Genomic DNA, 24,780 nt, shown 5'->3' on the forward strand with positions numbered 1-24,780 from the left:
ATGGTACACGGGCTTAGTTGCTCTGCAGCATGTGGGCTCTTCCCGGACCAGGGCTCGAACCCGTGTGCCCTGCATTGGCAGGGGGATTCTTAACCACTGCGCCACGAAGGAAGCCCTCGTGTGGTTTTATAGGTGAGCAGACCCAGGCTCCTGGCCCAGGTCCCTAACTGGCTGAGTGGTAGAGGCCAAGTTAGAAAGCAGATCTGACAGGCCCCAAAGCATCCGCGTGCTCTCCTGCTGTACCAGATGGCACTGCCTGAAGACTCTAGAAATGCTCGTCCCTGCCCGCCCCCCCCCGCCCCCGCCCGCCTTAATCCCTGCGGCTGCTTCGGGGGGTCCAGAGGCTTCATTGAAGATTGTCTGCCAAAACCCGCAACGGTCTGGGAAACGTCTGCTGCTGAAGCTCCAGCAGGATGTGGGCAGGGAGGCCAGTGGCTGGCGCTGAGGCGGTGGTAGCAGGGGTCAGCTGTGGGGCCGCGGGACTGAACAGGAACATCCTGAGAAATTGTTTGTGGCCATATCACTGCTGCCCTCCAAGGGGAGGCTTCTGCCCAGAGCAGTTAGGCATGTACTGTCACTTCTGGGGCTCCGAAAACTTCCTTGCCTCCTCCTCCAGCCAAAAGGACTTACTGGGGAACCCCAAGTGGGGCTGAGGCACGGCGACTCCACCGCAATCCTGACAGCCCCGGAGGGCGTGTGCCCTCAACCCGGGCCCCAGAGGACGGCAGCGGATGGGGGTGGGGTGGGGGGGTGCGATGTGCAGTAGGGTGGCCACCTCATAGGACTCCTGGTCACATCTGGGCCCTAACATATGCCCTCAAGCACTTCATAAGCTCCCTGAGCCTCGGTTTCCCATTTTCACAGGGCAGCTGGAGGGAGGGGCTGCGTGCTGCCGGCCTAGAGCGGTGCTGGGCTAGAGCCGGCTCCCCTCTTATCTGCCTTGCTGGGCCCGTGTCCCCGCCAGGAGGCCCGCGGAGAATGGGGGCAGGGGCATCAAGAGGACTGCAGGGACAGGCTCCCCAGGCGAGCGGTGGCTTCTGTTTCTCTTGGCTGCTATGAACAGACGAGCCCAGTGTGCTGTGGTTATTTTAAAAAAAAAAAAAAAAAAAAAAAAAAAGAGCTGCTGCTTCCAGCCGCACAGATAGAAGTGGAAGTGTGCCTTCAAGGCCTGGGAAGTCCCACTGCTCCTGGCGTGGGCGGGGGTGGGGGTGACCCTTGCAGAGACAGAGAACACTCCTGCGAGTACCCCCTTCCAGCCTGAGGTCTCCAGGGGCTCTGGACCTGTGTCTGGATTGACATGCAGTATTTGGGGGATGCCTCCTCCAGGTGGTGAAAGCAAAGGGTCCCCTCCTCTGATCAGACACCCCCTCTAGCCCCTCAGACAGGTGCGGGCTCCTGCGGCAGCTCCCCTGTGCATCTCCCTCCCAGCTCTCGGCGGTCATGCTCCTGGCTCAAGGGTCCCGTGCCAGGCTGTGAGCTCTGAGGACAGGGCTGTGCCTGGCACAGGTGCTGCTCAAGAGGCACTTGCAGGACAGACAGGCAGACAGCTGGATGGGTGGCCTAGGAACAGGGAAAGGTGGTCAGAAAGACTGAAGGGATCTCCCTGTCCCTGTGACATCTGGGTCACTCCAAGCCGACTGGGGGACCCTTTTGCCCAAGGACTCTTCAGAAGGCCTCTGAGGGGCCTTACAGCTCACTGGGTCCCTCCCACCTTTTCAAACAAGGAACCTAAAGGCCAGAGAAGGAAGCACCTTGTTCAAAGTCTCACAGCAAGCTAGAGACCCCACTGGAAGAGGCCCAGGCTCCCAGCCGGCAGCCACAGGCTCACGCAACCTGTAGAGTGCGTGCTCCTGAGGGTGCTTCTGGGACCCCAGGGGTACGCCACAGGGAATAGGGTTTTGTTTCATTTAAAGGAAGAAGCTTCCAACAAGAGATTATCTTTCGGAGACATCACAAGGGTTTAGGCAGAGTCCTGCCTGGCGGGCAGGGAGGGGAACAGGAAGGAGGCCACGTGGCTGAGAGGTCAGGGTGTCTGGGGGCCTGGATGCAGGATGGTGGTCACACTGTGGGGGCAGTAGGGAACTGGATATGCTGGCTCTGAGGCCTTGCTCCCTCTCCTGTGCCCTTGACAGCACGGCCCACGTCGAGGAGCTCTTGCCGTGCACTTCCAAGGGTCGGCCTGGCACAGAGAAGGGCCCTCATTTGCAGAACTGAAAAGAGCGCGCAGGCTCGGCTGGCCTCCAGCACTTCTCAATAGCATCTATGTAAAGGTGTTCAGCGCCCAAGTTCACACTGCGAAAAACTAGATTAGACAAAGGGAAATTGATGTCTTAAATGCAGAACTTCCACCGTCTGCTAGAAGAGGAAGGGCGGGCAGCCTTCCCCAGATGTCTGTGAGCAGGAACCCTCCCCAGCAGAGCGCAGAGGGCACGGAGGGCGAGCTCCCCACCACAGAGCAAGCCTTGGACTAGCTCCTGGCTCTGCTCCGTGCTGGTTGGCTCCCTCACCTGCTAGCCTCTAAGCCGCTCCCCAGCCTCCCAGCTAGAGAAACACTGATAACCCAGTGGGGACGTGCAGGGGACGTGCAGGGTCCGTGGGCCTCTCCGGAAACAAGCTGCAGCTGGCACCCTGCTCCCTGGGAGTAGCCTCTGGGGAGAGGGAGCAGCTGAGGCGCGGGCCTCGGGTGGTGCTGCACCGCAGCTGTGTTTTGAGGGCTGAGTGCAGCAAGAGGAAGTTGTGAGTGGCCAGGGGCCTCCCCCTCAGCGTCTGCAGCAGCTGGGGCTCCTGGCAGGCCCGAGCAGCCGCTCGCTTCCAGCCGGGACGGCTCTGCGCCCACCACAGCCCTGGGTCCTCTCTGGTGACTCAGCAGTGGCCACAGGCCCCTGAGCTGGGCCTCTTCCGGTACAGGGACTGGGAGTGGTGAGCAGAGGAACCGTGGCCTGATCTCCAAGGAGAGGCAGAGGGGTCTGCGGGGCAGCCCGGGGTCCTCCCACTCTTGGACCCCTCCTGACTCCCTCTACCTCAGAAGGACCACGAGAGCTGCTGGTCCAGGAAAAAGGACGTTTTATTTCCATAAATACTCCTGCTCTCACTCACACACTGACCCCACTTCTGCCCATGGACAGACGGATGGACAAAACCCAATGAATGAAAGAGACACACTGAGAACTCCAGTGCAGGACCTCCCTTGGCCAGGGGCCTGGGAGCCCCCAGCTGGGGCCACCTGTCTCTCCCACAGTCCCCCTGGAGGCCTGACAGCAAAGGGGCCAGGAGAGTGGAGTGAGACCCCCAGGAGGAGTGGGGGAGAGGTGGGGCTCCCCTCACTGGGCCCCCTGAGACGGCGACCACAGGGCCACGCAGAGAGAAAAGCTAAGAGAGTCAAACCACACACCCGAGAGTGCAAAGAGCTGGGGGTGCAGGCGCCACGCCCCCAGTCACCCGGTTCCTATGGAGGCCTGAGCTGGTCCCGGCTCCAGCACGGCCCCAAGTTATGGCTGGGCCTTCCCATAAGGCATAAGAGACAGGCAGGGATGACCCCTCCCCAGGCTGGGGTCGGGGCTGGGCCTGAGGTCCTGGCCCTTGCCCGACAGCCATGCTTCTCCCCCACGACCCCAAGTCCTTCCGGGGCCCGTGTGCAGCACTTCCCTGCTCCAGCCTCCCACCTGTGACGAAGGTCCCCACCAGTGCAAACCGAGGCCTAGCCTCCTGCTGGGTTTGGCTCAGCAGGGGAGAGGGCAAGGAAGGAGGGGGCCACAGGGGGGAGGGGAGAAGCACCAGACCCAGGGGAATATGGCCGTGGGAACCCAGGCTCAGTGGTGGCCAGTCCTGTCGCCCCTCCTCTCCCCAGCCCCTCTGTTCTAGAGGCTCCCCCAGGTCTCCGGTGGGGGGAACTGATCCACGTCCCCCATCTCGTTGTAGGTCTGGTCGCCCATGGTGAACAGCAGCTTGTAGCGGAGACGAACCTTCTCCTGGGGCAGACATGGTGAAGGCAGAGGGTCGGACGGGGAAGAGAGGCTGCCCCACCCCACAGCGGTGCCCGGGCACAGCTGGGCCCCTCACCTTCTGGGGGTTGGCAAGGAGCAGGACCTGGGTGATGGCTGAGGGGTGGACGATGGGGTTAAACGCTGGCAGCTCTGTGCCTGAGGGCGGCTGCAGCTTCACCTTCATGATCTGCGGACAGGAGGGCAGGATGGGGCACAGCTAGCCCTGGGGAACAAGGCCCAGCCTCCTGCCAGCTCCTCCTCTGGGGGCCCGTCTACCCCCAACTCCCCAAGAAGAGAGAGACAGAGACACGGAGACAGAGACCCTACCCCCGCCCTGGAGAGCTGGCCCCCCCATCCAGCCCCAAGTCACCCTGCCTTGGGGGGGGGGGTCTGCCCATTGTCACCTTGGGGACAGCTGACTGGAAAACAATGTTGCGGATGGGCTGGGGGGCGGTGCTCAGCATGGAAACCACCACCACCAGCACATCGGAGCGCCCGGGCAGTGGGTCTCGGGCGAAGTGGAAGAGGACCCGGAAGCCATGTTGGTCATACACGGTCACCGGCAAGATGCTGCCTGGCAGAGGAGAAGGGGAGAGGGCAATGGCGGGGGCGGGGGGTGGGTGCCAGGCCTGAGCCCAAGCACATCCAACCAGCTCCCCACACCCGGCCGACCCCGGGCACTCGCTGCTCTGCTGGGGATGAGTGAACAGACCCAGACCCAGGCTGTCGCCTTGACCCTGGGCAGCAGTGCAGTCAGGTGCAGTCCGGGGCTCAGACAGGCAGGTGGACTTCTAGTGTGACGGTGAAGGCAGAATGCCCACCCTGGAACCGCGTCCCAACCAGGCTCCCGGAGTGCCGGGCGGCTGCTCCCGAGCGCTGAGTGAAGGGCTGTGCCTGAGCTTCACGCATGCTCTGTGCGGCCCCGGCACAGCCACTCTGCTTCTGTGAGCTCAGGGTCCCCCATGCCGCTAAGACGGCGGTACCACTGCCTAGCTCCTGGGGACCCCAAGGGGGCGACACCCTGGTCACAGTGAGCTCACAAGATGGACAGCGCCGAGAAGACTAGCCCGTCTTCATCAGTCTGCTCACAGCCTGGTGCCGTGAGCGGCCCTTTTGCTCCCAGGCAGAAGCCTAGGCTTGGACCTCAATCTTTATCCTGTTTTGGTTTTATGATCTTGGGGAGTCCCACAGACCTCCCCTGTCCTGGCCCTGCCTTCCCGGGGAGGGGCGCAGGGGCCATCCATGAGAAGTCCTCTTGCCTGGGTCACCCTGGAGTTTAGAACGCAGTTTTGTGACACTCTGGGACCAGTGAGAAAACGGAGTCCTGGCAAGAGGAAGGGTCTTGCCCAGAGGCCCCGCTGAGTCGGGCAGGGCTGGGAGGGGAGCCCTGCCTTCCCACTGGCTGCCCCAGATCCAGCTCCTGACAGCAGGCAAGGCGGGTGGGGCCGCGAGCTGACCCAGCCCAGCCAGTACCCGCCGTGCCCTCGCCCTACTCACTGGGTTTGATGGACTCCAGAGGCACAGTGATGTTGGCCAGCGAGAGCTCCGTCGGTGTGGGCTGCTGCAGGGGCCCAGGGGCCTCGGGGGACACGGCGTGGAGGAGGCTGGTGGCGCCGGAGCTGGACACGCTGCAGCTGCTTTTATTCTGCAGGTCCCGGAGTGTGAGGCGGGGGGCTGGCTGCTGCTTCTCCCTTATTGGGGCGTGGTGCATTGAGAGGTGAAGCTTTGGTGGCCAAGAGCCGAGGGGCACAGGGAACGCTGGGCTTCCCGGCTGTCCCTGATGGCTGGCTCAGACGCCCCCTGTCTCTCTGGCCTCGGTCTCCTCACCTTGGAGCGGGCAGCTCTTGCTCACCCCACCCACTCGGGGTCAATGCCCTCGTCCCTGGCAGCCCTCTGGGCCTTCAGTCTTTGTCAGGTGCTGGCAGGCCAGGCCTAGGGGAGGGCGTGAGTGGGGCACGGTCCCCTATCTCTCATACCCTCCACGCCCTGTTGGATGGGCCCTGCACCTGCTGTGGTCACTGCTGTGTCCCTCGAGCCCAGGACAGCACTTGGCACACGGTGGTGCTCCGGCAGTGCTGCTCACAGGGACAAAGCAGCACCGGGCTTCTCCCTGATGGGCCTGGGGCAGGGGCAGGGTCCGGGCAGGGCGTGCCCTCACCACCGCACTTGCTGGGACTCTGGGGGCAGCGACTGCTGCAGGAGGGTCTTCCCCAGGAGGTCCAAGTCATCCAGACCACTGCTCGTGGGCAGGGACGTCTGCGCCGGGGGCCGACTGTCCACGTTGGGGGCCGGAGCGGGGTGGGGGGGCTCCGTGCCATCAGACGACTGTTGGGCATACAAAGGATGCGGGTGGGTGAGGCTGTGCTGAGAAGGCGTCAGGTCACCTGGCACTGCCCTGAGGCCCCTGCCCCTCCCGGCAGGAGACATCTGGGGAAGCAGCAGCAGGGGTGTGGACAACATTCCCGCCAGCCTGCGCCCCTCTCACCCCAGGGCCATCGGTGGGCCAGGCCTGGTCTGGGATTCTACTCGAGAAACCATCCCGTTCCAGGGACCTCGGAGTCACCCTCAAGAGAAAAGGAACGGGGAACCCCCATCTCAACCCAAGAGAAACCCAAGGCTGAGACATGCAGGGAAAAGCGCTGTGAGGGGAGGCCCGTCCACCTTCCTCCATCCTGGGATGGGTGCTTCCGCCCCCAGGGCCACCCCTTCCCCCAGCCCTCCTGCCCAGCCATCCCTTCACTGCCCCTCAGGCTGCCTGTTCCGGCTGCTCTGACCCTGGGATGGGCCCCTCCTACCTGGAAGCTGTTCCACCCAGCACCGTCCAATCCTGGGCCTGAAGGGGGTGTGGGGTCGCCTAGGCCTGCAGGGAAGCAAGTCCGAGGTAGAGCGGCTGGATTCGTGAGCAGAGGCAAGAGAGCCAGGGCGACTATGTGCTGAGTCAGGGTTCCCTGACTGCTACCCTCCCCCTGTACCCCCTCCTCCGAGAGGCTCAGCTCGAAGGGGACACGCCCCCTTCCCCCCCAGAGGGAACCAGCAGCAGAGCAGAAGTAGAAACCAAAGACCACAAGAGCCCATTCCCTGGGCCGAAGGGGAGGGACAACACAGTGGAGGCTAACAGCCCCGGGTCAGGCACTGCAGACATGAGTCTCAGTCCTCCCACAGCCTTACAAGGTTCTCATGCCTTCTTTAGAGATGAGGAAACGGGTGCTCAGAGGAGCTAAGTAACCTGCCCGCAGTCACACAACTGGAAAGCGATAGAGTCTAGACTTGGACAGAGCAAGGCCTAATTACTGGAGCTCAAACACAGCTCTGCCACCCAGCTGTGTGACCTTGGGCTGGTGGCAACTTTCCTGTGCCTCGTCTGTAAGACGAGACAACAGTAGCATTTGCATCAGAGGACTGTTGTCACTACTGAATGGGACAATTCAGACACGGTGCCTGCCTGGCGCTGGGACGCCCTCTCTGGCAGACGGGAAGTGCGTTTTGCTTACCCCACCCCTCCCCTCCCCCTTCCTGCCGCAGAGAACCGTTTAGGATGAGCCCCCTTTGTGGTCCCAAGGCTTCCTCCACTCCCCCGAGCCGGGGAGCTGGATGGCTGCTGCCCTGCCACTTCTGGTTCTGGTTCCCACATTTTCTTTGCTTTGAGTAGCAACCAGAGGAAGCTGGAGGCTCAGGGCTCTGCTGAAGCGACCTGGGGACAGGAAGTGCAAAGCACACAGTGCCTCGCTGGGGTCTGGGCCACACGCTCCCGCTGCCGCCTGGCGCAGGCTCTGCTGGGGAAGACGAGCCTGTGTGTGCCTTCTGGTCATGGGGCCATCTTGACCTCTCAAGCGGGGCCAGGGTCCTCTCTCCCTGAGTCACCCCTGGCTCTGAATGAAGAGGGCGCAGGTGGGTGGGACTCCTCAGGAAGCCCCCGCAACACCCTGTGGTCAGGGCCTCCTGGGGGGTGCTGGCTGACGGGCCCGCACAGGGGAACTGGACCTGGTCTGCTGACCCCCTTGTCTCCCGCTCGTCGCTCCAGGCCCTCACTTCCCGTTCCCGACTGATGAGCTGAGTCAGAGCAGCTACGAGTGAGGCTTCAGGATCTGAGGGCCTCGTGCAAAGCCTGGTGCCCCGTCAGGCAAGTCTGAGTGACTTGCTCTGGTATCTGCAGACCAGGGCCGTTGCCAGCACTGTCTCCTGGGCTGAGTGGAGGGTGGGCTAAGACACAGCAGCGCTCGGAGGCCGCGGTCAGGGAGCCCCCGCCGGGACCCCGGCACACCATCGCTTCTCGGAGTCCGTCCGGTGTGGTTTTCACCTCAGAACTAACTCAGGAGAACACAGTCTGACTTGGCTTCCAAGTTAGTTTCCCAACACATCCTCCGAGACTCCCTCAACAGGGCAAGGTCTCCTTGACAGACCCGATCACCTCTATTTCTTCACGACTTCGGGCCATTGTGAGGAGGCTGCCCTGAGGCTCTCCTGAGGCTACGCTCTCAGGGGGCACTGCTGCGCCTGAAAGCTGCAAACTCTAAAACTGCTTGGCCAGCGGGGTGCCCTCTGCTTCTTCCCCAGGGATGAGCCTGCTCCCCACTGGCCTCTGGAGCCCCGAGCCCACCATAGTGTCTGCAGGCCTGGCCTGGGACCAGCGTGGCTCACAGAGTGCCCTGTGCTCCCGCACGGGCTTCCCTGGAGCTTCCAGAGCTCCCTACCTCTTTCTCTCAGTGGCGAGGAAATGCTGACTTGCCTGGGGAGCTCCCAATTCTAGGCTCTAACCTGCTACAGGGAAATCCCTTTGTTTTCCCGCAGGCCACCAGAGCCTAGGTGTGGCTGGCTTATCAGAGGTGATGCCAGCCTTACCGTTTTTAAAAAAAAAAAAAAAAAATTTTTTTTTTTCTTTTGGCTGCGTTGGGTCTTTGTTATCGCATGTGGGCTTTCTCTAGTTGCGACGAGCAGGGGCTACTCTTAGTTGCGGTGCGTGGGCTTCTCATTGTGGTGGCTTCTCTTGTTGTGGAGCACCGGCTCTAGGTGTGTGGGCTTCAATAGTTGTGGTGCACGGGCTTAGTTGCTCCGTGGCATGTGGGATCTTCCCAGACCAGGGCTCGAACCTGTGTCCCCTGCATTGGCAGGTGGATTCTTTTTTTTTAATAAACTTATTTATTTATTTTTGGCTGCATTGGGTCTTCGTTGCTGTGCGCGGGTTTTCTCTAGTTGCGGTGAGCAGGGCCTACTCTTCGTTGTGGTGCGTGGGCTTCTCATTGTGGTGGCTTCTCTTGTTGCAGAGCATGGGCTCTAGGCGCGCCGACTTCGGTAGTTGTGGCACACGGGCTCATTAGTTGTGGCTCACGGGCTCTAGAGCGCAGGCTCAGTAGTTGTGGCGCAGGGGCTTAACTGCTCCGCGGCATGTGGGATCTTCCTGGACCAGGGCTCAAACCCATGTGCCCTGAATTGGCAGGCGGATTCTTAACCACTGCGCCACCAGGGAAGTCCCACCAGCCTCACCCTTTGACTGTAGGACCTGGCACAAGCTCTTTCATTTCCCTGAGCCTCAGCTTCCTCAGCTGTGAAATGGGCCTGATGCCTCTCCCCCATCCTCCAGAGGACTCACAGGAGGAGGAGGAACACGCTGACCTGACTGCGCTCTGAAAGCTGCCTCGTGTGCTGGGGGCATCACCCCCCACCTGCAGCAGAGCCTGTCCCGCTCTGGGCCCCGCCCCTTCCTCACCCAGAGACATGAGCTCATCGTCAAGTAGGGAAGCTGAGGTGCTGGGCTGCTCCAGGCTGGCCTGGTCACCAGGGTGGGTGGGCGTGGCTGGGTCAGTGGTGCCCACCGGAGGGAGATCCAGACCTGAGAGGTCCAACAAGGCCGAGGTGCTCCCTGGGGTGGGAAAGGAGAGTCAGGCCAGCCTGGGGCGGAGGCCACTCCGAGTCCCTGGGGTCTGGGAGCAGCGGGCTTCCCCTCCTTGGCCACACTCCCTCTGCCCCGAATCTGCTTGCCAGGCCTCTTCTTTGGCACACGGTGTCCCTTCCTCACAGAATGTACTTCCTTCTTCCCTCTCTCTTGGCCAATTGCCTCCCATCCTTTAAGGCCCCTCTTAGACTCCGATGTTTCTGTGTAGTACTCCACCCCCACCTCTCCCAAACAGGGCCAATTCTAAGCTCTCCCGGGGGGGCCGTCACTTTACCCTGAGTGGAGCCCAGCCTGTAATGCTGATGTATCAAACCCTCCGTGCCCACTTCTGATAATTAAACTAAGCCTCGGGGGTGTGACCTAGCCCCACACAACAGGTGCCAGACTTGTCAAGCGAAAGAAAGGCCTTCCTTCTTCTGCCTGTCCTCACCAAACCCTCGGCTCCCTCCCCTCCGACTGCATCCAGACCTCTTCCCCTGCAGCTGCAGGCTTGGCACAGACTCCACCCCCAGCTCTCTCAGCGGGGGCCTCCCCCATCTTAAGGGGCCACCAAGCTCTGTGACCAGCACCCTAGCTGGGACCCCATGGCCCTCCGACTCGGGGGCCCTCCCAGCTCTCCTGCCACCTCCTCACCAGGGATGGAGGCGGCTGTGGCATCGCCGTTGACCTCCTCGCCCCGCACCAGCTGCTTGTACAGGTTGATGACCTGGGTGAGGTTGTCGTTGGCTTGCAGGATCTCCGCTGGAACAGGCAGGAGGGGAGAGGCCAGGCTGAAAGAATGTGGGGGCCTCCGGGGGGGGGATGAGCACCCCACGGTCATCTCAAGCCTCGTGGGAGGGGCCCGGGGGCAGCCCACCTCGACTCCTCAGACTAAGGCCCTCTGCAACCTGCCTTCGCCCAGTCCCCTCCACGCTGCCCCGTGCCGGCCCCCGAACACACAGGCGTGCCCCGGCCTCCAGGCGGGCTCTGCTGTCTGGAGACCCCCGGATCTCTGCATGGCTTCACCCCTTCCTACTTCAGGTCTTTATCCAATTCACCTCAGGGAGGCCCTCTCTAACCCCCAGCCCGCACCACCAGTCCCGCCTCTGTTTTTCTCCACGCCCCTTACCACCATCTGACAAACTGCCCCACTCACACCCCTGCTTTACTGTCTGTCTCATCAGGCTACAAGCTCCATGAGGACCTGGCTCTGTTTCTGATCACTGCCATACCCCCCGGGCCCAGAACAGTGCCTGGCACAAACTAGGCCCTCGCTGATGTCACCTCCTGGGGGTCAAGGCTTAGAGGGATCTGAGCGGCAAGCCTCTTGGGTGGGGACCAGGTGCCTGGCACATGGGAGGTGCTCAGGGAACTCCTGAGGAACGGAGGCTGAGACTGTACCTAGCCTGCTGCCCAAGAGGCCCTGGCAGATGTGGTGGCACAAAAAAGGACGAGACCCTGACGTGTGGCCCTAGCAGGAGCCACGGGATCCAGCTCTGGAAGCGCTCAGGCCTGAGGGATTTGCTCTAGGTTTCGAGCTCACCCTTACTGGGGAGGCAGTGTCTGGAGGGAGAGAGTGTCCGGTCCATCCTGGCTCTGCCACCGTTCTGCTCTCTGATCTGGACAGGTCACTTCCCTCCCTGAGGCTCAGTTGTGAAATAGGGACAATTCTCCCTCCTGTGCAGCTTACGGGCAGTAAAGAAGGTGTCTGTGAAGGGGCTTGACCCAAAGGGTCTCTAAAGCACATCAGCCCCTGATCTCCGCTTCCTTCTTCCTCAAAGTGGAGAAACCCAAGGTCACTGCTGGAGAAGGGGGCCCCCTGGTGGCAGCTCCTTCCAACTGCAGCTCACCTAAGGCCTCGTCATTGTCCTCCGTGTCGCTGGCCAGTCGGAAGAGTGTGGGCCGCAAGCGCTCACAGCGTTGGTACAGTTCCTGGGGGCAGCAGGGCGGGCAGGTCAGGGCCGGCGGGGGCCCTGCAGTGCGTGGGGGGTGGGTGGGGGCGGGCGCACCTTCATGAGATCCTCACTGCTTTGGGCAGCCGCGCCGCCCTGGCTGTGGTTCATCACCATCTCCGTCAGCAGCTTCACGTTGTTGTTCACCTCCTCGATGGCGCTCACCCGCTTTGAGATCTTCTCCATTCGCTTCTGGTCCTGGGGAGGCATTGGCAAACGGCCCCAGAGCACCCGAGTCAGGCCTGGACCTGAGCCAGGCACTGTCCCACACCACCCTCTGCTGGGTGTGAGATCAGCCCCTGCTAAGAGCCCTTCGGGCCCAGGACAGGGCACTCTGGTCCAAGAAGCCCTTGACCAACCCTGTGTTCACTTTCTCTCCTCTTGCCAATGCCCCCTGGACCCAGGCCTCTGCACGAGTCCATCAGAATCTCTAGGGGTGGCCCAGGATTCTGGGTTTCCAGCACACTCACCAGCTGATTCTGGAGGGCTGGGCGCTAGATTCACACCTGTGGTTCTACAGAACCCTCCCCCTCTCTGTATTTGTCCCTTGAAAGGAGGTTCAGTACTTGAGAGTGAAAGGGGACCTTAGCGGTCACCAAGTACAACTGAGAAACTAGTGCCGTGGCCCCCTTGAAAGGCCACTGCAGCAGTGACCCTGCTCTCCCTCTCCCACTCTGCTCACCAGGCATGCTCCTCCCTCGTGGAATGAAAGGTGGGCTTGTGCTGTGCCGTCTGATACAATCGCCCTCCTCGAGAAGAGCTGCCCTTTCTCTGGGCTCTCAGAGCACACAGTTTGCCCTAAGACAGCCAAGAGTGTCTGCCCTTTGGGTCTCTGGACTGCACTTTTTTGATGACATACCCTTATCAATAAAAAAGTTTTCAGCATGCACCCACAACACGGGTATACATACTTATAAGATACATGTATATTATTCTCTCTACATGTATATGTATGTAAAATATACTATATTTTGAACATAGTAAGGCCTAATTTCCCTCTAACTTTTACAGAAGAGGTATTCAGCCTCACAGAAGCCAATGCAGGTCAGCTTGGCTGCTGGGAAATTCTTCCTTCCACACGTTGATCCTGGCTCTGCCCGCAGGGTCCCCCTGACTCGGTCAGCTCTTTCTCTGCTGTCACAGCCCTTTAGTTGGGCCACTGCGCACACGTACACACGACCTCCCTCAGTGGCTCAGCTCCACATCCCATCCCGCCACCTCCTTGCACTCTGGCCTTGGCCATCACCTCCTGCACCATCTCCTTGATGAGTTTGTTGGCTGCTCGGAGGTCCTCAGGGTGGGAGCTCTTCAGCAGGCGGGCCAGCATCTGTGGAGACAGAGGGACATGGCTGTGACAGCAGTCCCTGGGCCTGGGGTCCCATGCTGGCTCCTTTTCCTGGTGGTAGGATGTGAATAAGTTACTAAGCTCTCCATGGGATGGCAAGGATCTGACACCTTACAGGGTGGCCGTGGGACAAGTGACACACTGCACGTAAGTGCTCTCCGCAGCGCCGGCAGAAATAAGCTTTCCAGAAATGGTGCGAAACATTACATTACTATTGCTAGAGAATTCTTCTAGAAGGATGTACAGGAAACTCAACCTTTACCCCCGGGACTAGCCTGGGTAGAAGAGGAGCTTTTAGTTTTTATCCTACCCCCGTGCTGTTTAAGTTCTTGCCCATGACCACATGCTTCTTTAACAAAAAGCTAGTAAAATCATTGAGAAGGTCGCAGACATAAAGACAGGCAAGCTCCTTCCTGATCAACCTATGAAATGCCCTCAAACCAAGCCCAGGGCCACCAGCCTCAGGCCTGCATTTACTAAGTGAAGGGCACTGCGTGGGCAGCACTCAGCATGTGTAAGGGCTCAACACCCGGTGCCCGTCACCCACCACGGCGGCCGTGCTCAGCGTAGCCTCTGCTCCAGGGACAGGGCCGCCAGGGGCTGGAACCCACTGACCCGCAGTGGGCCTGGAGTCCTCATCTGGCCCTCCCTGAAGCCTCACCTTGGATTTCTCCTCGTCTTCAAAGATCACATTCTTGGGCCGCGGCGGAGGAAGGGGAAAGGTGGCATCATCTGGAAGCTTGGGGTCGGCCTTCACAATCCCTGCAGTGGACAGCGGTGGGGAGACTGTCTCAGGGTCTGGGGCGGAGGGGAGAGGGGATGGGGGCAGGCAGGGGTAGGCTGGAAGGTGGAGGGCAGGCTTTCTCCAGCATGCTGGCGCCGCACTGCGTGGGGTCAGGGCCTGCTCCTGAACTGCCACGCCAAAGAGTGTGTGTGCGGGGTCGGGGCAGCTAGAAACCTGTATTTTGAGGCCGTACCATGGGGACCAGTCTCTGACTCAACCCCATCTTTTCTCCATCCAAGCTGGCCTCAGGCAGAACCATAAAGAGGCCCCACTGGCTCTATGTTCTTGAGAAGTTAAAGGGCAGACCTAGGACCTTGCTGCCAGAGCCCCAGGGAGGAGGTGGTCACACCCCACCTCTGGTGCCTCACCCTGCTTCTTCAGCATCTGGTAGGCCTCTGCGATCTTCACCTCCTCAGGGAGGCCGACCGTCCAGCTGTAGAGAAGCTCCAAGATCTTGTTCTTCACCTTCTCCGACGTCCGAGAGCCCAGGTACTTCGGGGACGGAAGGGAGAGGCGGCTTTGACATTGCCCGGCCCCACTCACTGTAGTCCCAAGCCCAGCCTAAACCTGGCTGCGTCCCCAGGACTCCTTCAGAAACCTCAGCCTACACGACCCTCCCACCTGACCGGCCTGAGCTCACCTCCTGGCCCTGCTGCTGCTCACTAGCTGTGCGAGCCCTGGGTGTCCCAGTGCCCCGCCTGTTGAGTGGGGATGACAGCAGCAGCACCGTGCTGGGGAAGCAAAGCTGACACAGGTAAGGCCCAGAGCCTGGCGCCTGCTCTCGGCCAGCTCGTGGAAACCTTAACTGTGACCTCAGGAAGGAGGAGCCACCAGGCTCCGGGCTGACCAGGGAAGGAGCAGGTGTGGAACCGCTCGGCCCTGGGCTCCATTCAGTCTCCCAGCAGCAAACTCAGCAGAGGGAACTGGCTCTCACTCTGGTCATCTCCTGAGAAGAGCTGCTGGGTCATTCAGCTGCTCTGGTCAAGGGATGCATCTGAGCAAGGATGGGCGAAGAGGCAGGCTCTCACCCAAGGGGCATCAAACATGTTCCTGCCCTAGGGGAGGACTCCTCAGGCCCATCAGAGGCTCTGTCACTCAGGTTTGGGGCCTCAGCATCCAAGGCCTCAAGGAGGCCACTCTTGTGAGGTGGAGACAGGGAGACCCTCCACTAGACACCTAGGCGGGGTGCCGTGGCCAGGTCCGCAGGGAGAGACCTCAGAGCCCAAGCAGCCCGCGCTGGGGAGGCTGTTCTGTGTTCAGTGCACTCATTCCTCCCTAAGCGCCAGGCAGCTCCAGAGCTGGCCGGCCACCAGGCAGCCTGGAAGCGTTCTTCCTGGAAACCCAGCCGTCCCGGGCTCAGCTGTGAAGGGAACCCTGAGAAAGGGTCTGTGTTTGTGTTGGGTCAGGATGAGGCCAGTCAGTCACCCCTCCTCAACTGCCATCTGACAGCGCAGGTCTGAGCGTGCGCTGGGAGCACCCACCTTGGGAGACACGACCTTGATGAGCTCGTTGAGGAAGCGGAACTTGCCCACCTCGTCGTGGAACCTTTTGCCGCAGCTCTTCATGCATGTTTCCAGCACCTGGGGGGGTGGTGTGAGGTGCGGGGACCCCCAGGGAGGATCAGAGGAGGTACCCTCCCTCCCACGCCTCAGCCAGGGCCCAGAAGCCCAGGAACCGGCAGTGAGAAGGGGGAAGATGACTCTTGAGAAAAAGAGGATTCTGAAGTTCAGAGACCCCCTGAGATTGATCACCACCCGCTGGGGGACAGGGCTGGGCCACCCCGCGAGCCTGGCGATGCCCAACTCGCAGCACCGACTTAGTCCCTCCGTGGCTTGGCCATATCTGAGGACCACTTGTAAATTACTTTCTTACTATTTTCCTTCGATGATTTTTTGAAACGTAAATAGGCACCATCAGACTCAGCCTCATCCTAAGCTAGATGCGTGTGAGATCAGAGGACTAACATGTATTTCAGGGGAAAAACCCCACCCAAACCCTAACATGTTAAAACAAATACAGAACTATTGAAAGGAAAACTGTTTATCTACCACCATCTAAAATCAGCTTTGCTCTATGGTTTGTTGCTATCTGACCCATGCTTGGGTGCCACAACAGTGCACCCCCTGCTCTTCTGCTACTGGCTCAGCTTTGAAACCTCTGGCCTGAGCCCAGTTGTCACCCCTTGCACCCCTGTGCTGTCCTGTGCCTGGAGGCCATCGATGGGCTGGCCCGGCCCGGCCCCGTAATGCATCTATCAACACGGAGCTCTATAAACACGAAGATTCCTGGATGCACATACTATAGGGGTTCTGGGCAGCGGGTCTGGGGTGGGGCCCTGATTCAGCCTCCTGAAGGTCTGAGGCACAGCTGGAGCTGGGAATCCCTAGCCCGAACAACCTAGGGCTTCCTCCCCACAAGAAGCCTAACTGTGCAGGGTCTGGGGTGGGAGGCCAGCCCACCGGTTCACTGGTTGCCACGGGACCCTCAGGGGCTGGGCCACACCCCCATTCAAGGCCATCTGGGCACAACTCCCTTGGGCTCTAAAGAAGAACTTGGGGGCTTCCCTGGTGGTGCAGTGGTTAAGAATCCGCCTGCCAATGCAGGGGACACGGGTTCGAGCCCTGGTCCGGGAAGATCCCACATGCCACGGAGCAACTAAGCCCGTGCACCACAACTACTGAGCCTGAGCTCTAGAGCCTGCGAGCCACAACTACTGAGCCTGCGTGCCACAACTACTGAAGCCTGCGTGCCTAGAGCCCAAGCTCTGCAACAAGAGAAGCCCATGCACCATAACGAAGAGTAGCCCCCGTTCACCACAATTAGAGAAAGCCCGCGCGCAGCAACGAAGACCCAACAATGAAGAGCCAATGCAGCCAAAAATAAATAAATAAATAAACTTATTTTTTTAAAAAAAAGAAGAACCTGTTGGGACCCCAAAAACCTCAGTCTTGGCCCCCCCGGTGCCACCCACATGGTCAGGGGACAGATGGCACCATGCTTCCCCTTCTCCTCACCGTCAGGGCCTGGATCGCCTCCCACTCCTGCGGGGACTGGATCTTGTGGGCCAACAGCCGGGTGGCAAGTGGAGGCCTGGGTGAGAGGAACAGCAGAGAGCCAGACTAGCCACAGAGCCCCGGGCACCCCAGGGAGGGCGGCCACCCTTCCCCACTGGAACTGCGGCCGGCAGCGGCTTCTCCAGGACACATGCAAGGGTCCAGCTCCCTCTCCGGACGGGGCTGGAGACTGTGGCACCAGAGGGCAGGACCAGGTAGGGAGCGCAGGCCGGGGACCTTTGAAAGGCGCGAGCTCAGCCCGTTGGCCGGCTTTACTGAGAACTGTGACCTGCCGTGCCCTTGGCTTGCCGTAGGGACAAGTACGGAGAGATGGCCACAGCCTTCAAGGGCCCAGCCTGGGAGCAGAACATGACAATGTGCACAGAATATTCTGCTGGGAGAAGTCACGGTGGCAATGGTGACATCATCTACCAGATCATGAAAGACCTGTCACCAGTGACAGTAACAGCTAACACCTACGGAGCACTTACGATGTGCGAGGCCCCTCACGTCCATTTTCCTGCCTAACCTCCGTGAGAGCCCCCCGAGGTAGGCAGCACTATCACCTCCACTTTACAGTCTCAGAAATGGGGGCTCAGAGGCATCTAGTTACTCGTCCAGGCGACTCAGTTAACAGAAGGGATGGGACTGTCACCTGAGCAGCTGGACTGGGGAGCACACACGTCACGCTGTCTGCACAGCATCCCAAGTGGAGCGTCTATGCTAATGGGGTGCGGCAGAAGCGAAGCACACTGAGCTGTGCTCCCCAAACTTCAGTGCCACCTGGGGAGCCTGCTAACAACGTCTCCGCCAAGCTCCCCGCCGGGCAGTCTAGTCCGAGTCTGGGTGCAGCCCACAAATGGACATTTTTGACAAACATACCGGGTGATCCTAATGCAGACGGTTCTGATTCTTCCTTGAGCAAAGGGCCTGCTGGCCCCTCCCAGCTGGGGAGCACGCAGTTCTCTGGGAGGCCCTCCCCAACAAAGCACGGGTGCGGGTCAGGCAGCCCTGGGCTTCATCAAGCCCGGGACTACCTCCTCCTCTCTACGAGATCTTGGGGCAACTGCTGAGCCCCCCGAGCCTCGGTTTCTTCACCTGTAAGATGGGTCCAGCAAGGCCCACCTCAGAGGGTAGCACACAGTGGCGCTGAGTACAAAGTGCGCGCTGCCATTGTTAATTTGGGAGCCCTTAAGAATGGAAACTGGGTCTCAACTCATCCTCGTCTCTGCCCAAGGCCAGGGTCTGGAGTGTGCACGGCAGGTGCTGAGTGTGGAAGTGAAAGACGGGGAAGCCACCTACCCCTCAAAGTCCTCGTTGAGCTGCTCGCAGAAGCCGTTGATGCTGGCCCAGTGCAGCTCCTTGTTCAGGGGGTTTGTGGCTCTGTCTGGAGGAGAGAGGGCCAGTGGCCTGGTGAAGGGATCCCTGCCTCTCCCACTCCCTGCCCTGGCGTATGTGAGCATGCGAAAAGGCCTCCCCTGGACTCCCTGCTCCGACGGCCCCAAGACCCCAGCGCTGACGTCCGTCAAGTCAATGCACAGAGGAGCTGCCGTCTGCGGGCTTCTCCCCGAAGGGCCCCGTGTCTAGAGATTGTGCTCAGGGGTCGTTCCCCTCCCGCATTGCCCCAACCCCTGCTGCTGTACGCCTGTCTGCACCTCCTCTGATTCTGCTCCTGAAGTGTCCCCATAATTCTCACAGAATTTACTCTCAGAGGAGATCCAGAGGTAAGGGAACAAAGCAGTAGTTCCAACCTCAAGGAGCTTTGCAGCTGGGAAGTGGGCCAAGGTCAGCTAGGTTCTCAATAGAATGTGACAGAGGGAGGCAAAGGAGCCGTGGGAACCGGTAACTGGAGGAGGGGACTCAGGGGAGCCTGGAGCCAGGGCAGGCTGCCTGGAAGAGGCAACACAAGAAGCACTGGAGGGACTTAACCAGGCTGGGGATGATGTGCCTCGGAACAGCTCAAGGGTTGCGGGTGAGAAGAGCTGTGGATAACAGCTCAGGGCAGGGCATGGGGGACCTTGGGAAGGAGTGCGGCTCAGGTATCGCTTCTTTCTTCCCTAACAGCGCCACCTGCCCGGGGCAGCACTGCCGAGGCAGTTCTCTGCTGTGTCCGCCAGGCCCGACCTGCATCATGGGTCCAAGTCTGCTATTGCACCGCATCCCAGCCACGTATGCACACGTCCGTAAATTCACACCCAGTAAATGAGTGAATGGCCGCGGGCTCAGCTGCAGGCAGGCAGGGGGAGGTTCTGGGGGAATCTGAATCCAGGAGTAGGTAGTGGCCAGGAAAGGGCCAACAGGAAGGGGTGGTAAACAAAGCCAGACAGTACCCCCCGACCCCCAACGCTGGTGAGACAACAGCTAAAAATAAACAACGTTCTACTGTATAGCACAGGCAACTGTATTCAATATCCTGGGATAAACCACAATGGAAGAGTATAAAACAAGAATGTATATATGTGTAAAGGTGAGTCACTTTGCTGTATAGCAGCAATTAACACATTGTAAATCAGCTGTATTTCAGTAAGACTTTTTAGAAGCCCCCAAAATTTAGTAGGTCACTTAACTTCCCCGAACCTCCATTTCCCCATCTGTAAAGTTGGAGCAAAATAAGAAGTGATTTGGGATGACAGCAACTCTATCCAGGGTAAGGCGTGGGGCAGCCAGAGCTGGATCTTCATCGCCTCCCGACAGCCTGTCTCCAAGCGTCACCCTGTGCTGGTCAGTTCTGCCCAAACCTGAGACGGAGCCGAGGGTGTGGAGGGCACAGCCCAGGAGGTGGGACACGGAAGGATCTGTGGTCAGGAGGAGGCTGGGGACTCGGCCTGTGACGCTTGCCTATTTGGGGCCCTGTGCTCTGGCGGGAGGCCTGGCGCCCCAGGATCCCAGTGCCTGGCAGCCAATCATTCAATTCATATTTATTCAATAAATATTCTGAGTGTGGGACCACAGCAGTGAACAAGACAAAATCCCTGCCCTCTTGGAGCTCACCGCCCAGCAAGAGAAACACTGACTACTCAGATAAACAAACAAACAGGATACTGTACACTGTTGCAGAGTGCTATAAAGAAAAACAGAGCATTAAAAAAAAAACAGAAAGAAAGAAAGAAAACCAGAGCAGGGAGAAGGTATAAAGAAGTGTGTGTGGGGGGCTGCTTTCTGGGAGGGCTCTCAGAGGTACAGCTGAGCAAAGATCTGAAAGAAACATTTCCTCTGTGCATACAAATCTCTGCTCCAGGAGCCCTGCAGAGCCCGCCAGTCCCTGGGAGAAATGAAGCCCCTGCTGACCACCCAGGAACACCAGAAACAGCTGCCCCCCATCTACTCTGCCTCCCAGCCTCCCAGCCCCCCAGCACGGCCAGAGGCTGCTTAGAAAACTAGTATGGGGCTGGATATTGCCTACTCAATGACATCCAGCCGGGGGACCCTAAAACAGGAAGTCCCTTAGAGTGTCAGAGACACATGAGTCTGAGTGAGGACAGAGAAACTGGTTCTAGAGCCCGCTCCTAAGTCAGAAGCCAGTGAGGAAGAAGTAGTGGCATCATGAGACATCTTCTCTGCATCTGGTTCAGAGCGAGGGCCTCTGGGTCCAAGGAGATCTGACCCACCTCTCTGGCCCTGGCTCCCAACTCCCAGCCCTCTCACCTCTACCTGGGGGGCGCACTTTCCCCAGCAGGCCGCAGGGTAGAATACAGAGGGAAGGAGGGAATTGTTTCACAACAGGGCATGACTCCACCGTGTCACTCTACAGTGGTGACAGTGTCATCAGTTACCCACCAAAAGCTACTCTTCACCTCCAGTCACTGCAAGGTAAGAGCTTACAATTTTGCTAGGGCACAAAGGGCAAGGAAAAGAGAAAACCCCATCAGCCGTGATCTATCAGAGCCTAGCCTCCTGCCAAACCTGAGGGGCCTGACTCCTGTCTGTTTTTCAGATCAGACTCTTTGGCCTCTCAGAAAATCCCCACTGTTGCTAAACCTGACACTGTTCTGCAGCACCCACGGCTCAAGGCTTGCGGCCTGTCAGATCTGTCAGCCAGGGCCCTGCCCATCCCCCCTAAGTTACTGCTGAGACCTGGACACTTGTGGCGTTCCAGAACAGTCTCCACGGCCGCTGAGTGCTTCCTTTCCATGCCCTCCCCCACCACTGGCCAACTGACTCTGAAACATCCGTGGAGACGGTGTGCTTCTGCGACCATCCTCAGGATTCAGCTCTGCACAAGACTGGCTTAAAAGGGGCTGGTCATAATCCCAAATCACCCTGCGCAGCTCCCTGGTGTGCCTGGAGTCAAGGGGCTGAGATGAAAGTAGACCCACAGGACTCTCTGAGGCCCTGGTACAGATGTGACCTGAATGGGAGCAAAGACTTGGGAGGGAGCTGTCCCTAGTCCAGTGGGGGAAGCAAGCCGTGCTCTCAGAGTCCAGTACTGGGTTATGAGAGCCGAGGATCTGCAGTGTGGGACATGGAGGTCAGGTAGACAGTGTGAGGGCTAGTACTCAGCTTAAGTAGTAGGAAATCGTGTCTGAGGAGACACAGGAGGAGATGCAGGGCCCTTTGGAGGAAACTTAGCAAGGGCTAGGAAAGGAGTCTTTGGTGGGGGGTGCAAAATCTCAGGGTCTGGACTGAGGGTAGTGATAGAGAACTTGAAATCACTTCTGGAGTCTGAGACAGGACCCTCCCAAGCCTGTGGGGTTTGGGGGTTTCTCACTATGTGGCCAGAGCGCGGGGGATTCGATGGGTTAGTGGGTCCTACCTTCCAGGGCGGGGGAACGAACAAATGTGAGTTGCAAGCTCAAGAAAGGGATAGGAGAGAGTCACGCCATGCAGCGCCAGAGAGTGGAGGATTCGGGGCTCAAGGGGAGCCTGGCCCCTCGCTCCCGGGTGTGAGGTGCAGCTCTCGGGGCCGCTCGCTTGCTTCCTCCCTGAGTCCAGGGAATGACTTGGGTGTCCGCTCCGCGGAGAAGTCTGGGCCCGAGAGAGTTGGAGGCTGCTCTCTCTATCCCGGGGGTTCTGGGCGCAGAGCCGGGCGCAGCTCATTCCTCCCCGGGGGGTCGCGGCCCAGGAATTGGAAAGGTGGGCGGCGCCTGCTCCCATCGCCGGTCCGCGCAGCTGGTGGGGTCCCCCTTAACCCCAGGGTCGGAGGCATGGGCTTGGGACACCGCCCCTACCGGGCCGGGGCAGGGCGTGAGGAGGGGGCGCCGCGTACCCCGCCCCCGCCGGGAAGGGGCCCGCCTAGTGCCCCCGGTTCCGGTTCCGGTCCGGCCCGCGCCCCTCCCGGACACTCACTGATTCGCGCCTCCAGAGTCTCCGGCTCCATCGCAGGCTCCATCCGCCACGGGCCCCCAGCCTCGGCACCGCCCCCCGCCCCCCGGCGCTCTCGCGGGACCTCCTCGGCACCGCCCTCCGCCGATTAAAGGGGTAACGTCCGTCCCGACGCGCAGAGAAGAGCATTCGGCACCATAGAGACGCGAACGAACTCGCCTAGAGCGCCACCTGCTCTCCCAACCCCTCCCCCAAGCGGCGCTAACATCGTGGGAGGGACTCGCCGCCTGCCTTGGTCACAGAGCTCTGGCCGGAAAGGAAGCCGAGGGACTTGGGGCTGAGGGCTGCACCATGGAAACCCTGCGGGACGCTCTAAGTCGTTCTGCGTCATGGCGATGCCTATGATCGCTTCCGGGAGAACTTTCCGTGGCCATGTTTTTGAGGGGCTCTGAGATCACTTCCGTATCCCTGAGCGGGTATTTCCGCTTAGATGCAAAAGTGGGAGGGTCCCTTAAAACGGCAATGACGTATGTTGGCCGCTGTGAAAGTAAGGCAAAGTTTGAGTGCTTACAGTGTTCCAAGTATTGTTTTAAGCACCTTTTTTTCTTTTTTACGCGGGCCTCTCACTGTTGTGGACTCTCCCGTTGCGGAGCACAGGCTCCGGACGCACAGGCCCAGAGAGCATGGCTCATGGGCCCAGCCGCTCCGCGGCATGTGGGATCTTCCCGGACTGGGGTACGAACCCGTGTCTCCTGCATCGGCAGGCGAACTCACAACCACTGCGCCACCAGGGGAGTCCTAATCACTTTTTCTACATTTGTCTATTTACTCCTCACAACATGAACCAGGTAGTTTGAGATCACACAAGTGGCAGAGCCGGAACCCTGTACTGCATTAATTCTGCAATCATTTCATGCACTCTGTATTCGCCTTTCTCTGGGACAGGCGCTGGAAGAGAAAGGCAAGGCCAGATATTTATTACACAACGTGGTAGGGGAAGCCCACGGGGTAATGGCAACACAGGAGGGGCCCTCTATCCCAAACTGGGGTGGGGTGGGGGAGGGGCTCTCTTGTCAGGGGAGGTTTCACAGGGGAGGTGATATTTAGCTGAAAGACATAATTCTCCAGGTAAACCTGGTGTGAGAAGATATTTCAGGTGGAGGGAACCAAAAGTTTCAGGGCTCACAGGAGAGAAAGAGTATGATGAAGTCAGATAATTGAAAGTATTTCAATACGGCTTCAGAGCATGTAGCCCTGGAAGTACGCTGGGGCAAGATCACCCAAGTCCTGCGTTTAGCCTTTTTTCTTCTGAACTATGCTGGAGGTGTCCTTAAAGAGTTTCACGCGTAATGGTGACAAAGTCAGGTTTTTGTTTTAGAGAGGTCCAGGCGGCCACAGTGGGCGGAAGACATTGCTGGGTGCCATACTGAAGTCAGGCAGGGAAGAATGAATAGACTTCCTAGCCTCTAGTGCCTTTTCTCCTGCCGTTTCTCCCTCTATTACAGACCCTTTTCATCTGTTTTCCCACACGCGGCCCAGGGGAGCCCGGTTACCGGCTTACCCGGGTCCGTTGCATTCTGTCGCCCCCTGGCGGCCCACCGGGGAACTGGCCCGTGGTGTCCTCTCGAGCCTCTTGGTCTCCGGCAGGGTTAAGGCGAGACCGAAACAGAGAATCTGGCGATTCTGGTTTTGCTCAGCCGTCGCCCTGGCAAGCGACCTCGATTCACCTTGCAGAACGGAACTGACCTCATTAGGGAGGTGAGAGGCATGTGCTGGGTCAGTTTTTCCCTAATCTCAACCATTCGGCCAGCTGGGACGCTTTTCTAAATTCTCCCCCACGGGCCATTAAAATTATAGAGGAAAGTGATATGTATGTTTATTGCATTCCTCAATAAAAGCTGTAACATAATATGTACTTAGAGCTCTTTCCCTTTGTTTCTTTTATTACTGAAATGAATTATTGCAGAAATAAAATGCAACCGCATTCACCACATTGATTTAGGGGCATATACACACTGTCAAGACTCACTTTTTTTTTTTTTTTTTTGCGGTACGCGGGCCTCCCACTGTCGCGGCCCCTCCCGTTGCGGAGCACAGGCTCCGGACGCGCAGGCTCAGCGGCCATGGCTCACGGGCCCAGCCGCTCCGCGGCACGTGGGATTTTCCCAGACTGGGGCACGAACCCGTGTCCCCTGCATCGGCAGGCGGACTCTCAACCACTGCGCCACCAGGGAAACACTCAAGACTCACTTTTTAAAGACGACATAGATTTGACCAGGGTTCAAATTCTGACTTGACTGCTTTCTAAACTGTATGATCTAGGACAAGTCACTTAGACGCTCTCCATCTCAGGCTGCTCATCTGAAACACGGTTGTGAGAATTCAGTGGAAGTGTGTCTGCAAAGTGAACTCCAATAAATGCTCTCCACCCACTTTCTCTGCTGGACTTCTCTCCTTAGCACTTATCTATCCTAGCACCGTCTATTTCCTTTCTACATCGTGTTTTCTGTCTTCCTCCCCCACTGGAATGTA

At 59.2% G+C, this 24,780-nt stretch overlaps 1 protein-coding gene across 2 annotated transcripts; it reads right to left on the minus strand.

Moving 5' to 3' along the window:
* Positions 1-1,090: 1,090 nt before the first annotated feature.
* Positions 1,091-22,626, minus strand: GGA1 (golgi associated, gamma adaptin ear containing, ARF binding protein 1). 2 transcript variants are annotated; one of them, XM_033866097.2, is made up of 17 exons: positions 22,273-22,626; positions 18,289-18,373; positions 16,948-17,023; positions 15,415-15,513; positions 14,302-14,425; positions 13,811-13,911; positions 13,051-13,131; positions 11,862-12,002; positions 11,703-11,784; positions 10,507-10,614; positions 9,688-9,840; positions 6,779-6,843; positions 6,142-6,308; positions 5,481-5,674; positions 4,388-4,557; positions 4,060-4,170; positions 1,091-2,302 (listed from the first exon to the last, which is right to left on the minus strand). In XM_033866097.2, exons 1-17 carry the CDS (start codon positions 22,313-22,315, stop codon positions 2,288-2,290), a joined length of 1,815 nt encoding a protein of 604 aa, XP_033721988.1. In that variant the 5' UTR covers positions 22,316-22,626; the 3' UTR covers positions 1,091-2,287. The 2 variants fall into 2 exon arrangements, with proteins under 2 accessions (XP_033721988.1, XP_033721987.1); XM_033866096.2 differs by lacking the exon at positions 1,091-2,302 and adding an exon at positions 3,047-3,968 and having other exon boundaries at positions 22,273-22,625.
* Positions 22,627-24,780: the final 2,154 nt, after the last annotated feature.

Source organism: Tursiops truncatus, chromosome 11 (assembly GCF_011762595.2).
Source record: "Tursiops truncatus isolate mTurTru1 chromosome 11, mTurTru1.mat.Y, whole genome shotgun sequence".
Classification (NCBI taxonomy): Eukaryota; Metazoa; Chordata; class Mammalia; order Artiodactyla; family Delphinidae; genus Tursiops; species Tursiops truncatus.